This window comes from Acanthochromis polyacanthus, chromosome 18, assembly GCF_021347895.1.
Source record: "Acanthochromis polyacanthus isolate Apoly-LR-REF ecotype Palm Island chromosome 18, KAUST_Apoly_ChrSc, whole genome shotgun sequence".
NCBI classification, from domain to species: Eukaryota; Metazoa; Chordata; class Actinopteri; family Pomacentridae; genus Acanthochromis; species Acanthochromis polyacanthus.
Genome location: NC_067130.1, coordinates 30,454,796 through 30,472,505, shown reverse-complemented (window position 1 = coordinate 30,472,505; position 17,710 = coordinate 30,454,796). Strand labels below are relative to the sequence as shown.

General features: G+C 39.8%; 1 protein-coding gene across 1 annotated transcript; it reads right to left on the bottom strand.

The window, feature by feature from the left end:
• Positions 1-14,951: 14,951 nt before the first annotated feature.
• On the bottom strand, positions 14,952-16,609 carry htr1ab (5-hydroxytryptamine (serotonin) receptor 1A b). Its single transcript, XM_022203087.2, has one exon. The coding sequence runs from the start codon at positions 16,475-16,477 to the stop codon at positions 15,227-15,229; it is 1,251 nt and encodes a 416-aa protein (XP_022058779.1). The 5' UTR covers positions 16,478-16,609; the 3' UTR covers positions 14,952-15,226.
• Positions 16,610-17,710: the final 1,101 nt, after the last annotated feature.

Here is a 17,710-nt window from a genome sequence, read left to right as displayed (position 1 = left end):
ATTTATAACAGCATTACTCACTATAAGTTATTAAGTGCAGATAGATGAGAAAAGCAGGGCTAGTTTTAGTAATTTAAAATGCCATTTTCAAAATTAAACAATGCTGAGAAATTTTAAATTGTTTTTAAACTCATTCTAGAATTCATGCCAAACACAAAAACTCTGAGTGGAGACACCATTTCAATTTGTTTTTGTTGAGTTATTTATTAGTTTATTGAGTAGTTTAGTGAAACCAGCTTAACACCAAACTCAGAGACATCCACATTTCAGCAAAATCTAGATAACCAAACTTTTGTGAAGTAAGTAACTCCACTCTTCTGTTTAATGAAGTAAACACTTTGGAGTTTCTGAGGAAACATCCATGTAGTTTTGCTGCAATACTGTCCAATATGCCTTATAACACAATTCAGAACAGGGTGTAACACTCAGTGCTGTTGTTTTATGATAATTGGTTCAATATTTAGCAAATATGATTGAAAACTGAGATCACAACAGTGTGGTAGATCACCAATAGTTCAACAAGACATCCATAGAATATGGTTCTCTTTTGTGTCTGTTTCACTTTCAGACTTCTGGGACGAGATAAAAATGAACATTCAAAGTTCATCCTCTTCCTCGCCCTGCGACAGACTGGCGACCTGTCCAGGGTGTCCTCCACCATCGCCCGAGTCAGCTTCCTTTTTTAACGAGGAACCTAAACCCTCCACCAGCAAGTTCATCATGGTTAAGCCTGCAGACCCTGAAAACAGAATTAACCTGACAGGCTTGCCTGATGAGGACAATGACCTTACGAGCAGTGAGCATGGGGACAGTGACGATGCTGGCACTGCTGAAGACACTGAGGACAGCAAGGACATTAATGATGATGAAGACACTGACGTCAACAAGAAGGAGCAGAGAAAGACCAAGAAGAAGAAGAACTGCTTCCAAAGAATCTTCTCTTCGATAAAGAAGACGTGTTCAGGTTTGGTCATAACTGGATAACTAGAACTAACCAGTACTCCTGTAAAGAGCAGGACACACATTTTTGTTCAGACAAAATTTGGTTTTAAAGCTTCACACTTGGAAAAATTTGACTATAACCATGACCAAATGCATAGATATGTTGGGATAGCAGGATTTTTCTACTGGGAAATATTCATTTTGGAGAATATAAAGATAATCTGATGTGTTGATGTGAGCAAGATTTAAGGTCACTTTTTTTCTGATAAGTAAATGAATTCAGTAAGTGTCATAAGTAAGGTAATAGCTCATTCTGTTTCCTTAACTTGCAACATGGAATCCAAAAATGAAATTGGATTAAGCTATCCAGTAATATTTTAGTTTTTGGTGCTACAACTTGTCATATCTGCTCAATCAGTTACTAAAGTTCATCACATTTTCTTTTTCATTTTTGTGACCAAGCATTTAATGTTAAAAAAAATATATTCTGTATGTTTTGTTTTGTATTATCCTGGCATGCAAGTACAAAAAGTGTCAGAAAATATCATTGGTTGATTTCTGCATTATTGTTTTTTGGGGTAATGTGTGCTCAAAGATGAGACTTTCAGTGACAATTTCAATTAGTTTTTAAATTTCAATTCACCTGTTATCAGAGATTATTTCATCGACTTGTCCTGTAGTTGAAACTAGAACGAACCATAAAAAATCATGCTTTATCTGTATTAGTTCTGGAGATACTGTCATTTAAACATTACCTCAAATACCTGTAATATGTTAAAAATGTGCTGGACGTGGATAAACAGGCTTTTAAAAAATTCTCTCAAATATCTTGATTTGTAAATAAAAATACTGAACACATTTCTAAAAGTTAGCATTTTTAATATATTTGAAATCTATTTTATGTGAGAAAAAATCTGTCAAATGGTTGAGCAGAAAATGTTCTAACAAATGAGAGATTTCAACAATTTATAACATATTTTTGAAGGCATTCTAGAATTCATGCCAAACACAAAAACTCTGAGTGGAGACACCATTTCAATTTATTTTATTGAGTTATTTATTCGTTTGAGTAGTTTAGTGAAACCAGCTTAACACCAAACTCAGACATCCACATTTCAGCAAAATCTAGATAACCAAACTTTTGTGAAGTAAGTAACTCCACTCTTCTGTTTGATGAAGTAAACACTTTGGAGTTTCTGAGGAAACATCCATGTAGTTTTGCTGCAATACTGTCCAATATGCCTTATAACACAATTCAGAACAGGGTGTAACACTCAGTGCTGTTGTTTTATGATAACTGGTTCAATATTTAGCAAATATGATTGAAAACTGAGATCACAACAGTGTGGTAGATCACCAATGGTTCAACAAGACATCCATAGAATATGGTTCTCTTTTGTGTCTGTTTCACTTTCAGACTTCTGGGACAAGATGAAAATGAACATTCAAAGTTCATCCTCATCATCTTCCTCCAAACTGAGTACCCCAAGTCAGCGTCTGGAATTCACAACAGACTTCACGGTGGTGAAAAAAGTGGGAGCTGGAGGCTGTGGAACAGTGCTGGAATGTGTTAAAAACGACACTGAAGAGCACGTGGCTATAAAGATGCCCTTTTTGAGCGATCTAGACCATGAGGTAGGACACTGATTTCAGCTGAACAGTGACACAAAAAAGACATTGTTTTTAAAAGAGGTAGTACCACTACAAGATTCTGAGTAGTGGTACTGCTCATGTTATGTACTTTTTAGTTGTTGAGAAGAACTGATTGGACTATGTGGCTCAGCAAACATATTATCTCTCCACAGGCAGAAATCATGAAAAAGCTCATGAGCCACAATTCAAAGGAGTCCAATATCATCGAGTATAAAGGAGACGTCTTCTACGAAGATATGCGGTTCCTGGTCCTTGAAAAATTGGACATCAACCTATGGGACTGTGTGGAGAATTTGCCACAGCCAATGCGACTGGAACACGTCCGTACAGTTATTCAGCAGGTGTGACCTTCTATTGTCTCTTTATATTTCTCTCCTTCAGTGGTGCTAGAATCAACATCGGTGCTTCAGGAACCTTTACAACTTCTACTTTTATTGTCATCTGACACATTTCTTTAACAAACTCCTGATAAATGTTGTTGCTTGCAGATGGCTGTGGCTTTGAATACAACAAAGAGTGCCGGCATAATCCACACTGATGTGAAGGAGGATAACATCATGATGGTGGATCATGTGAAGCAGCCCTTCAGAGTCAAGCTGATTGACTTTGGTTTGGCCAAGGACAGATCCGAAGCTAAAGCAGGAGAGCTACTCCAAGTACCTCAATATAGGTATGAAAAACTGATACTTTTTAAACATTGAGAAATCTTTAATTCAGCGCTGTCTCCTTACTGTCTACTGTGTCACATCTTCATTTGATGTTTTTTCCACATTCAGAGCTCCAGAAATCACCCTGGGCCTGCCGTATTCAGAGGCCATTGACATTTGGTCCTTAGGCTGCGTGATGGCCAGGATGTTGACTCAAAGTTTTCTCTTCGGATCAGACTCAGAATACTGGACAGTGAGTAAATGACTGCAGCTGAAACACATTAGAAGCCGTCACAGGAATAGCTTCAGGTCTAACATGGTGTTATGTTTTGTTTGCAGCTCCGACGCATGATCCGTCTGCTGGGTCTGCCGCCGCAACATCTCATCGATGCTGGCCTGAGATCACCATTATTTTTTCAGAAGTCTAATGGTTTGTGGCGGCTGAAGGTACAATACTCCTACTGTGATTTTACCTCTGACCTTTACTCACTCAGTAAGATAAAGACTTTAGTAAGCATCATTGTTTTCTTCTTTCAGACACCTGGAGAGTATTTTGAGACCGATCTCGTCCACTCCGACCCCACAGTTTACAAGTTGGACTCTCTGGATGAAATGAAAACGGTAGGTACTTTAGGAAGCAGCAGCTAGTTGCTGAAAAGTCCCGTTCATTTATGGTATTCACATTTGACGGTGGAAGGTGATTTGACCACTGTTGGACTTTCCAAATGTTTTCTGCACCAGGTGTCCTCTGAGACGGACAACCCAGCAGAGGCTGATGAGAGGAGGGAGTGCATCGAGCTGCTAAAGGCGATGCTTCAGTGGGATGAGGACGACAGAATCACCCCCAGTGGTATCCTCAACCATCCCTTCATCAGCAAAAACTACCTCAACAGCAGCTCCCCCACCAAGAGTTGGTAAGTGTGTTTCTATTTACTTTGTACACAGGTTGTGAGACATTAACAGCCCAGCAGGTGACAAAAGACTGATATGGACTTTTGTTGATTTCCATGTTTACTTTCTCTGCTTGTCGGATGTAAACCCAACAGTGTATGTTTCCTTTTTTTAGTGATGAACCTAAACCCTCCACCAGCCTGTCCATCATGGTTAAGCCTGCAGACCCTGAAAACTGCTTCCAACGTGTCTTCTCCTCTATAAAGAAGACGTTCTGCTGCTCCTGTGTGTCCGATGTGATGAACTGAGCAGCACGAATGGACTAGATTAACATTTCGGACTCACAGTTGCTGACCTCAGGATCCTTCGCTGGCTTTGTTGTTCTCTTGTGTGTTGATCTCATGAGTTTTCTGTATCCCGTTCCCAATCTTCTTTCCCCTCACCCCAACCGGTCGAGGCAGATGGCCGCCTTGTCTGAGCCTGGTTCTGCCGGAGGGTTCTTCCTGAAAAAGGGAGTTTTACCTCCCCACTGTCGCCAAGTGCTTGCTCAGACAGGGAATCCAAAGGAAATTTTGGATTTGTTGGTTTTTTTTCTCTATAATATTGTCTGTACTTTTCTCATTGAAGTGTCTTGAGATCACACATTTGAACTTGTAAATAAAATTGATTGAAAATGAATTGAAAGGTTCACTCAAAAAGTGTCTGGATTTTGGTCACATGGTTGATGCTCACAACTGGCCTGAGTCAGTCATGGCTTCTCAGTTGAATTCTTTGGTTTTATACAATTTTCAATAAGTGCAAAACACAATTTTTTAACATTTTGAATAAAGTGACTACAATGAAATATGACAATTTTAAGCCTTTTTTTTATAAATCAGTTATATTGGTTTATTCCACCCGACTACTTCCTATCCAATTTTGTCAAATTTTAAGGTTTATTCCCCTAAAATGCTTTTTTAAGTCTATATAATATAAAGGTTTATTCCACCAAATATACAATTTTCTCTCCAAGTACTGAAGTGCTGAAGATTTATAGGTTATTGGACCTACAAAGTACTTTCTGTCTTAACAACTAAAGGTTTAAAAAGTTTATTCTGCATAAAATACTACATTCTTTCCAAGTATGTAAAGTTTTAAAGTTTTTTCTACCGACTACTGGGACTACTTTCTGTCCAGCAGTTTAACTTAGATTGGACTTGCATGTGGGCAGTTTGTGTAATTAGCTTAATTAGTTCATGATAAGGTAAAACAATGATAAAGTCACACTATGGCCTTTGTAGTAAGTAGATTCAAACAGATATATGAAAGGTTGGAGAGGCAAGATAAGTCACACTAGTGAGAATGCTGTGGACTTATTTAATAGATTCACCCTATGGAGACAATGACCAACTGCAAAATTTATTGATATCTTGTTCTTGTCATAGTCTAAAAGTTAAAATAGGGATGAATGGACCCAAATAACATCACATCCATTAACTGATAAAGCTATTAAAAACACTTCTACAGGAATGCATGTATTTTAAATAACAAACAGGCATTAAGTGACATTTTCTTTCTTTCATATGGCTTTTATCTGAACCTGGGAAAGGCAGTCAGATCAAGGAATGACGTTGTTCCATTAACGTTTAGCTTCTTGTGCTTTAATTCCCCAAAAAGAGAAGGTACACCTGCAGAAAGTATCAAACAGCAAGACAACAAACGACGACTCTCTGTTTGATGTCCCACTTAAAACGTCTGACTGTGAAAGCAAACAAAGTGACAGCTGCTGCAGGTTCAGGAGGGTCAGGATCAGGAAGAGCAGGATTCAAAATTTATGAAAGGACTGCAGAGAGAAGGGGAGGCAGCTTGTGAATGAGCAAAAACATTGAAAAATACTAAGCTAAGATGTGGATGCAGCATGTAACTCCCACTGAAACTGAAAATAGTTGGTTTTATGTTTCTGTCTGCGCATAGATTGAACAAATTAGACATAAATAAGGATGCAAGATATTGGATTGGCAAAATTTCAAAACGTTGTTTATGTCCTCATCAAAAAGCCATTTCTACAGTGGAAAGTTACTATAAATTCAAGTAATTTAGAAGTTCCATGCAATTAAAATGAAGATGCGCCAAATCACTGGAAATCAAGAGGAAGGAGAGACAGATGGAATTCCCACAAAAGTCACATTAATTCATGAATCTGTGAAATAAATATGATTTGCTCACTCATGTTGGATACCATGGCTGTTTCTGCAACATATAAGACCAAATATACTCTTTATTTTTAACAGACATTTGCTGATTACATGTGAAAATGTATCTAATCCAAGCAGAAGATGAGAAAACCTTTGCAATGGGTCACTTCTGTTGACAAGAACTTGTCCAGCTGATGATGCTCATTAATCTTTATTGACATAGTCCAAGTAATTCACGAGTCTTCTTTGAGCATCAATCTGAAATCAAACCTTCATAAGGCTTGAGTTATTATTGAGTTTAGTCCTGGAGTAGCTCTAACCTCGCTTCAGAAAATCTGATTGTTTTAGTCAAGGACTAGACTTAATTCAGGTCTGGGACACCAACTGTATGTCTGATACTAAAGACAGACAATGACAACCAAAGTTCAGGCTTAAAGCAGATGCAGGAAAGCAGCACCAGTCTGAGAAAAGTTTGCTCAGGCCTCTGGCTGGGAAAGTTAATTTAATATAGATCTACACATAATCAGTCGTGACTTCATTAGAGTTGGAGGAGCCCTGTGCTGCTCACTGGAACATCACGACCTCACAGCAGAGGCTTCATTTGTTGGCTCGTAGCTCCAGGAGAGACTCCCGTGCATGACCAGGAATCCCGCTTCCATATGATCCCATCGATGAAAGCTTCATCAACAAAGAAACACAAATTACACATTCAAAAGTGCATGACTAAAGAGCAGGTCATTAACTGTACTGAACACAAGGAGAATAACAGTGGGAATTCTTACATTAATAGGAATTATTTGGGATTTTTTTTTTGCTGAACAGTTGCAATGATATGTTTGCCCTTCGATCAGTTAAAAACGTAGAACAATGCTACAGCTGATTAAAAAATTAGCACATTTCTATTGGCTGATGAGAAATTGATTATGCATTGCATTTGCTTAAAGTTAGAAAACTGATTTTTTTAAAGAAAGAAAAGAGCAGACTTTATATAAAAAAGAGCTGCATTTAAACTAAACATGAATTCAGTTATCTTTAATTAGTAAAACTTCTTGTCTCGGTATTTGTTCATTTGTATGCTTGCCTGTTGGCACATTTAGGCATATTTCTCTGCATGACTTACTGCACACTGATTATTTAAACATGAATAAAATTCTAATCACATTTCTTGATCCTTCCATGAACTTTCTTATGACTTTAGTTACAAAAAAGTTCAATCTGATCAGTCTTTGTCAGGATATAAGTTGCTGTATAGACCAACAAGTGTAATTTTTTACATAAGACAAACCTTATTTTGGAAGTTTTGTGCACTTCCTAAAAGTTTTTTTCCCCACTGTTCTGGCCTAGGATAACCACTTTAGGTTGATTTAATTTGATAATAAGCTGTATAATGTACAAAACAGGAAAATAAATCAACCATAACTTGTTTTTTTATTTTAAAAGCATTAGTGTACACTGACCAAAACCATAAATGCATCTAGTTCCAAAGCTCATTTATACAATTTATATTTAGTTTTTGAAAAGGGGCTTAAATTCAACCAGTTGTGCACAAGAAGTTTTTTAGATGTAGATTTTTTTGGCCAATTCTCTGCCACTCAGGTAATCTCCACATGGGCTGTGTATGGCTTTAAAAGACAATGATCAGATAAAATGACCAGTGCATAGACACTCCTTTGACAAGTAAATATAAAGGAACACCTTAAAATGCAGCTTTATTCAAGTGTCATGACCCAATGGATGACAAAATAAATAAAAGAGCCATTTTTTGGCTGCTGAATTCTGTCTGTTTGGGCCAAAAAAGACACTTGAATGTCCACAACTTCACCATTTTTTTAAATCTAAGAAATAGTTTTAGACATGGTGGTGGAAGAGACAATCTGCTCTAGAACTACAAATGTTGAGTCACCACCGAGGTCCAGGATTGTTTCATCCATCTGTAAAAGTTGTTAGTCTGCATAACCAGAAAATATGTGCTCAGACTTTGTAGAATGGCCTGAGGGAGGCTAACCTGTGATCTCTTTTCCCAAACTAAAACCTTGATCTAATAGCAGAACAGTATAATCCACTCCCGTCGGCAACTCCTCACATTCATTGGACACTGGCAAGATGGAGGAAGGTCCTTTCAACTCCTGAATCTTGTTTTCGGTGTACAGAGCAGATAGAAGGTTTCAGAGTTTACCAGGAAAATACCAAAGCACAGACACAAAGATGGCAGGCAGGTTTAGGAAAAGGAATTACATCACCGCCCACATTCATCTGGGTTTGTCTCCGTTACCACCCATAATCATCCAATTATCCAATCCTAACTTTCCACACAGTTTGAAACCAAGCTCTTGGAAAACCTATTAGTGTGGCTTTTTGAGAGTCCAGCTTTTGTGTTGGTGGAGCAGAAGAGTGAGAAGTTTACCTCGGTGTAAAAGTTATCGTAGCATTTCAGGATTAGAAGGGAGCCTCTTTTGCTGTCAGTGTCAGAAGCAGGAATGGGTTGAGTATTTCCTTGTTGGAGTTTCCCAAGAGTTGAAGCCAGGGCCAACCTTTTGCTGACTTACTGGTTCTGTGAGTACCTGGTGTAAATACTGTACTTACTAACACTGTGGAGTTGTTGCACTCCGCTGAGAGATGCATTTGAGTTGTTCAATAGTTGATTTCCTGGTTTGGCTTTTGGTGTTAAAAGATCCACTGTAAAATGTAAAACGGATTCTTGAACTGTGATTTTAGTTGTTTGGAACAAACTGGAGCTGAACCGTGTGGAAAACTGACTTTTAACTGACTGGATTGGACTCAGAATTGTAACACACACATTCACCCATTCCTATTTCTTGCTGGTTTGTAAGTATACTTTCTAACTGAATTGAGTCGTCGTCTGAATGCTTGTTTTTGTTTTGTTTTTGTGCCTGAATTTGTTTACTGTCTGGTCACATACCTAGTTGTGTATGGTTTGACAATCAGACTATTTTGTTCTCGTTTTCTTTTTTGTCAGACTTGACTCTGACTGGCAGAGGTCATTGTCGAACCTAATGACAAATATAAACTGTTTCAAAGAAATTTACTGGAGTAGTACAGGTGTGCAATCCCAGGAAATATACACATCCAAAAATTAAGAGGATAGTCCAAAGAAAACAATATCTAAAATCCACAAAAATCAAAAAAGAACGAAAACACAGAAGAATCGGGTCATGGAATATGTCAAGAGGGAAACCAACATGGCAATCTGACAAAGACAGAGGGAGGCAAGACTTCTTATACACTCAGAACTGACTGGAGAGACAAGACACAGCTGAAACTATCCATCAATCCATACATCCATTATCTATACACCACTTAATCCTCATTAGGGTCCTGGGGGAGCTGGAACCTATCCCAGCTGACTTAGGGTAAAGGCAGGGAAGACCCTTGGCAGGTCACCAGTCTATCACAGGACTACATATACAGACAATCACACTCACATTCACACCTACGAACAATTTAGAGTTAACCTCAGCATGTTTTTGGACAATGGGAGGAAGCCGGAGAACCTGGAGAAAACCAACACATGCACAGGGAGAACATGCAAACTCCAGGAAGGCCGGGATGTGAACCAGAGATCTTCTAGCTGCAAGGTGAAAGAGCAAACCACAGGGACACTGTGCAGGATCAGGTGAAACTAGTCAGGGAAATCAAAGCTAAGACAAAGAGACACACTAGGATGCAGATTTGTATTAAAGTAAACAGGAAATAAACCCAAGACCATAACATCAGGCATCTCATTTAGCATCCTACAGTAAAGCCAATGGAGGCAGAAGACTGATGGTATGTGCCATGGTTGTCATTGTCATTTGCTGCTATCACTTCAACAAGACAGCATGTGACCTCATGTCCAAGTATTGGCCTTCTAGCAGCTAAAAATGTCCTACTAAGCCTTCCAGACATGCCACTCATGGAATGTCTGAGGTATACTATGGATTGACATTGGTGTTCTGTCCTCCAAAATGTCTGTCCACTTCACCAAGTCCTTCAGGAAGATTGGGAAAACATTCCATAAGTAGCATCGGCAAGAACTACAACTTTATGTGTCTCAAATGTCTCACACTACGCAATGCAAATGGTGGACACAGTGGTCTATGACAAAACTCTGCATGTGCACCTTGTCATGTCCGGTATAATTAGTTGTTTAACGATGGGAATTCTGTTGTAGAGATACCATGTGTTGGAAAAACAAATACTTTCCCCCTATATTAAAAAGAATGCATAGAATTTGTTCAAATATACCATGCTGCACCTAGTTTTTAACTCCACCAAAGTAGCAACCCCATTACATTAATATTTGGGATGGAAGTAAGACACTGCACCAATATCATTATTAGAAAATAAAAGAAAGATGCTACAACAATGGCATTAAAGCTCCAGTAAACATTCATTTGACCTGTCATTTTTTGGTGTAACTGCAACAGGACATGTTTTAGTTCCCGGCATACCGCAGTAAACATTTCTGTCCGATGTGATGCTCATAAGCGACAATACAAGTTCTATTTGAAATTAGACATTTCTCTGCAGCTTCTGCTTTGCCGTCTAAGCTCGTTAACAACAGTTCCAATACTAAATCCAAAAAAGACGAGGAGGCTTTATTCCATCTTTGGGTCCTGCGAGATTGTGAGAACCCGTAACGAAATCCCTCTGACAGCAGAACGCCATCGGCAGCCCTGCAGGGGAAACATGACTGCACAGTTCAAGAGCGTATGGATGAAATTTAATCCACACTCTTCACCTCCTCCAATATGCAGGCTGATTTACCACCAAGAGCACTCAGCGGCAGTCTCCAAGGAACCTGGAGAACACACAAGCATCTGCAACGGCACATCCAGACAGTGTTTTAGTGGCTTTAAGTATCGTCCTGCTCATTTTCTTCAAGTGACCTCAGGAAAAGTTTGACACTTCAGTCGGCATGTGGTGTGTTTTCTCAAGAGGCTGTTTGCTGCTCTGTCAGACTTGTCAAAAAGACAATGCCACGTCTGACAAATCTTGTGATACGGAGGGAAAAAAACGTCAGCAACGTGGCATTGAAATAAACAGCACAACAATTGTGTGGCGGAGGAAATGCACAGACGCAATTTTTAACTGTTTTGTCTGGATGTGACAGCCCACAATATTATGGTGCCATGCTGCAAGGGAAAATAAAAGTTTGGATTGACAATAAACGTGTCATGCAAGACTGGAAACCTTTTTGATTTTTTGTTACTTTTATGGATTTATGACAGCTGAGCAGCGTGTTTTTATCAGCTCATGGTTTGTTCTTTAGGAAAACACTCAGAGGAGCATTCGTTTGACGTATTGCAAAGGAAAGATTTTAAAAAGAATGTTAAAACTGCGATATCCTGTCTTTTTCTGTTCTGAGTGTTGGTCCAGTTCCAAAACTCCTACATCCCCCATTATGCAGCTCGATAACATTTTCTAAAAGCCTTCATCTACAATATCAAATAACACAATACTGTATTTTTCTTTAAATCTCTGATTAATTTTGAGCTTAGCTTGCCTTATTTAACTTTAAAGGCATAAAACGAACAAATCTGAAACAAGTTTTCATATGTTTCTAAAGACTATGTAGGTCATGGCAGGTTTGAGTTTACAAAGACTCCTACAACACTTAATTTTCTATTATGGAATCGTTGAAACGAGTGTCTTTCAAACAAAAATAATGGATCTTGATTCTTTTATAAATGTATTCTAGGTCATCTGACAATATGGCTAAATCCGATGGGTCAAAAATATACATACAGCGAGTTGAATTAACAGTGTTGGTGACATACGAAGTTGTGGTAATCGAGTTTTCTTCGTGGTTTGACCTCTCAACTTCTTGTGAGTGATTACAACTGGCTACAGCTGATGACTCCTCTGAGGCAATATTCCATTTGATTCATTCATCAGACTCAGGAGAGTAGAGAAGGTGAGGCCTTTAACTCAAAGAACACCAAACCTACCATCAAGCATGGTGGTGGCAGTATCATGCTCTGTGGAACTACAGCTTTACTCACAGTAAATGGAATAATGAAGAAGTAGGATTTCCTCCACATTCTTCAGGAAAATCTAAAATTATCAGCAGAAGGTTGATCTTGGACACAGTTGGATGTTTCAACAAGACAGTGAGTCAAAAAAGTGGTAAAGAAATGATTAAATCAGGCTCGAATGAATGTGTTAGACTGGCCTCCTTAAATTCCTGACTCAAACCAATCAAGAACCTGTGGACTGATGAAGAAACAAATCTGAGTCAGAAATTCACCAAATTTAGTTGAACTACTTGAATTCTGCTCAGAGGAGTCAAAGATTAATGAGGAGCTACCAAAAGTGTCTTTCGTTGAGGTGAAAATTACAAGGGGACATTTAAGTTGTACTAGCATTGCTGTGTGTAAATTTTTGACCCAGCAGGTTTTATCACATTTCCAGAAGACCTGGAATAAATCTATTAAAGAAGCAAAATGCATGATTGTTTTTAGTGACAAAGATTCAAGTGTTTTAATGATTCAATCTTAGAAAATCAAGAGTTATAGGAGTCCTTGGAAACTGAAGACTGACATGATATACACTACTGTTGAAAAGTTTGGGATCACTTAGAAATGTATGCATTTTTGAAAGAAAAGCATTTCTTTCAATGAAGATAATATTAAATGAATCAGAAATCCATCCAAACATTGTTAATGTGGTAAATGACAAAATTAACAATTTGAACGGTAGTGTATAAGGAAAGTAGTATATAAGGAAAAGGATACCAAAGAATACAAATAAAGAATATAAATACAGCAGAAATAAGTACAGGAATAACGACTTATTTCTATTTAGGTTTTTTAATTGTTAATGTTGTATCAGCACTGCTTCTTATTTCAAAATATTATTTTTTTATGATGAAAATTGGGTTTCCCACATGTCAAAATGTGGCTCATGACAGTAAATCAAATTTCGGTGTAAATACGGATTCCGTTAACTGGTTTAATTCAATTTATTGAGTATTCAAATCACCTGCGATGGGAATTAAAGTAGTCTGCACCACTAACTTCCTGTTAGAAAAATCTGCTGTTTCCAGATAGAATAGTCATTTAACACATTAACAATGTCTAGACTGGATTTATGATTCATTTAATGTTACCTTCATTGAAAAAAGCTGCTTTTCTTTCAAAAATAAGGACATTTCTAAGTGACCCTAAACTTTTGAACAATACTGTAGATGCATATTTGTGGGGAAAGCTGATAAAATCTTGGTGTTGAGCAGCAGCCAGTAAATAAATAAATAACAACTACACCTGCTTATTGTGTGAGGTAGCTGCCAGCTGTGGGTCCCTCATCCACACCTCTGTACTCCTGTGTCTCAGCAGGCCTTTGATCAGGTAATTGCCCCTCGGCCCCCGGAGTTTGCATCCGCCATATGTCGCTATGGCGACCACCTCTCCAGCATCCATCTGCGAGCCGCCTTCACACCCCTTTTAAGACGGACTTGCATGCTGGGAGGCTGACAGTGACGGAGGAAAAGGGCTGTGAGGCGTCACTAGTGGAACATCGCCCTCTCCAGCAGCAGCCTTTGTATGGCTGCTCAGGTTTCTGTCTGTTTGCCCTCCCAACACATCTTTACACTGGAACCAAATAATTCACTTTTTCAGACCGTAATAAGGACTCTCTTTATTTCAAAATCAGCCCGCAGATGCACACATGCATGACATGAGAGGATCAGGGGAAGCTGAGGAGGAAATAAAACCATTTTAAGACTCGGGATGCTGCTTCAAGACACCGAATAAAGGGAATCAAATTCTGTAAAAGACTTGAAGTGCACTGACAAATTAAAATCCACAACTTCTGCTCTTTAACATAGATTTTTTTTCCCACCTAAATGAGGTTGTTAGAATCTTTTTCCCTCATACTGTCTGTCAGGATCACAGGATCTGTTCCAGCTCTTCACTGAGGCTTTACATTGTGGAAAATATTCACATACTCATTTCCATCTCATTTAAATAATCACAATCTGCTGTGCATAGTTGTCCCCAGGTTTAAGGTTGATATATTTGGCATTTTGTCCACCAGAAATTAACTACATTTGTCTGGGTTTAAAGTGCTTGTTGAAGAAATTATTTTTGCTACGATTCAGGGTTTTCTTCTTCACAAGAGCAAAGGAGCAAATTCTCATCTGCACATTTAAATCCTCCTCTTGTAACAGTGATCACTACTGGAAAAACTGTCTGAGGCCAGAATTTAAATGCACATAGACAGATTGAAAATGCTTTCCTCTTCAGTGAAAGCACAAATTGCTGCAAATGTGAATGCAACTTTGAATGAATTTCTAACTTTCTAAATGCCACATATACAATAATAAAGCACCTAAACAGACCTACTTATTTTCACCATGATCTGCGAACTATTTTCAGCTGAGTTTGGTGTGTTAAATGTGGGAAAATAATTTACCTATTTGTCCAGCCAACAGCACAAAAGCCCTGAAATATTAAATTTACAACATATGAATGAGAAAAGCAGCTGGAGCAGTTGATATTTTAGCTCTTGAAAATGATTAATCTATAATTTTGTCAATTTTCTGAGTCTAACATGCCCAAAGCAGTCACTGAAATGTCAGTTTTATTCTAGAAATTGTTCAGATTCTGCACATTAAGTGTTGAAAATAAAGACTGCAGATAAGTTATTACAAAAGTACTTTTTTATTTGGACATGACAGAACAGGATGAGGAACATGGAGCTTCAATCCAACGATCACAGCTTTATCTATGCATAGACTACAGACACCTCTGGAGATATTTAACACTGTGTGATGATCCACGATAATCAGAACCAGCCCTGTTTTATTCTCACTCTTAGTCCAAAACAGGCTGCTGGTTTCCAGGGCTCGTTCCACCTGGGTGTCTTCAGCTCTCGTGAGTCTCTGACACCAAAACAAAAACAGAAAAATTCAAATCATCAGGGTCTGCAGAAATGACATTTGAGTATTTTCTTGAAGGCGCTCTGGAAGTCTTTGTTGAAGTACGCGTAGATGATGGGGTTGAGCAGGGAGTTGGAGTAGCCCAGCCAGTTGATGACATCCTCCAGCCAGCGGGGCATGAAGCACGACTCCTGGCAGAAAGGCATCACCAGGGCCACGATGAAGAAGGGCAGCCAGCAGAGGATGAAGGTGCCCATGATGATGCCCAGAGTCTTCACCGTCTTGCGCTCCCGTGCCAGAGCGATCTTCCTCTTCGCCTCTGTCGCCTTCTCGTGCCTGCTCTCGAACAACGGCACGGAGCTGGGGGTGTTGGGCAGCGGAAGGTTGCCCTTGGAGTTGCTGTGGACCTCGATGATCTCCAGAGACTCGCCGTCCTCCGCGTGTTTCACGGCCCCGTTGACGCTGGGCAGCGGCCGGGGCTCTACGCTCCGCTTCCAGCTCTTCCCCTGCGCGTCTCCGTGAGTCTTTTTGTGGAACAGCGCCGGAGAGAGCGCCAAGCAGGAGTCGGAAACTTTCTTTTTCTCCGTTTTACGCACAGTCCTCCTGATGCGAAACCGGGCAGCTTTGAATATCCTCCCGTACAGAACCAGCATGAGCGTCAGGGGGATGTAAAAAGCCCCGAATGTGGAGTATATCGTGTACCAGGGGTCTTGCCTGATCTTACACTGCTTGGGGTTGGCTCTGTCCTCGGCCATGCTGCTGGGCTGGGAGCGCATGATCAGCATGGGCGGCACCGAGATGGAGAACCCGACCAGCCAGGTGACGCTGATGAGGACCGCCGCTCTCCTCGGTGTCCTCTTCTTCATGTAGTCTATGGGCTCGGTGATGGCCCAGTATCTGTCCAGGGCGATGGCGCACAGGTGCAGGATGGACGACGTGCAGCACAACACATCCAGAGAGATGAAGATGTCGCACGGCACCTGCCCCAGAGTCCAGCGGTTCAGCACCTGGTAGAGCGCCGCCATGGGCAGCACCAGCACCGACACCATCAGGTCGGTGACGGCCAGAGAGCCGATCAGGTAGTTGGCCACATTCTGGAGAGAGCGCTCCAACGCGATGGCTGCGACCACGCACGCGTTCCCGAATATTGCGCACAGGATGAGCGCGCCGAGCAGGAACGATGTGACCACCTGATAGCTCAGCTTCACCTCCTCGTCCTCGGGTTTGTTGGGTTTGTTGGAAGAGTTGTCAAACTGAGGCCAGGTCGTCGTGTTGTTCGCGCTCTCCATCGTTGGTGCAGTCGGTGCGTTTGGAGAGCTTCGGTTACTCCATGGAGAGCCCGGTGCGCGCCACACGGTGACACCTCGCAGAACGCATAGCGGATTGTTTGGAGAGCTGAGGGCTGCACAGAGGCTCTGAACTGCGAGTCTCGGCTGCTGACGGAGAATGATGCTGCGTATTTATACCAGTGATGGAAAATGCGTCATTTGTCAGTGAGGATGTAATAGAGTCCGGCTGGTTTGGTTGTGTTTAGTCTGCAGCTCAGGCAGGGAGGATGGTGGAGCAAAGAAATAAAGGCTTCTTCCTTAATGCTTGTCAGATTGCAAGTCAATTAATATTATTTATAGAAATATAATATTTAAAACAACTGGATTTGGCCATTTGGGTATGAAGTGACACAAAGTTCTAACTGCAGCTTTCCAATTTCAACATTTTCCCCACACAAATTTTAAATTAGTTTTTAAAATTAGGTTTTGTAATCGTTAAAGTTTTTATTCCATTTCTGTCAGCATACTGGAGTCACCAGGAGAGACACTGCCACCTGGCGTTGATCAGGATAATGCAGTCTTTATTATCTCAAGTTTCAATAACGTTACAAAATATGCAAGAAGGGATCCTTGGTGACAGTTTGGTGACATATTAAGATGAAAAAAACGTATGAAACAAATCCTATAAACCAGCTTCTCCTTTATCTTTAAACTGTAGCAGGATTGCCCAGTTTAATTTTCCACTCAGGACACTTATTTGTGAAATATAGTTAAACAATAAGCAGATATGTCTGGTTGAACGGTAACTTTGTACCATAATCTGGAATGTTGGCCACTTTGCCAGGGTTCAGCAATTGTTCTTAGTCCAACATCAGGTATACTGATGGGGGAAAAAATGGTAATTGAAAGTAGAGGATGTTATTACACAGCATTTTTTGTGGTAATGATTTAGAAACAGCTTTTTTTGTCTTAAAGGTCTTGAAAGTCATTTTTTTCTTTAAAGGTGACCCCTCATGCTAATTATAGATCCTCTTCAAATTATTATATTTGGGAAATAATTCATTTTTTTCTATTTTTCATACATGAAAACCACAGTGAAATGCATGAAAACCTCCAGTCTCGTTGTACACTGCATAATGACAATGAATCACATTCTATTGTATTCTATTCTGTTCTGTTCTGTTCTGTTCTGTTTGTTCAGTGACATTAAGTAAACAAACTGGCATTTGCAGAATTCAAATCCTGAAAATCAGT

What these genes read in the sequence shown, in the direction of transcription:
- htr1ab (XM_022203087.2), bottom strand. Translation starts at nt 16,477, where the DNA reads ATGGAGAGCGCGAACAACACGACGACCTGGCCTCAGTTTGACAACTCT.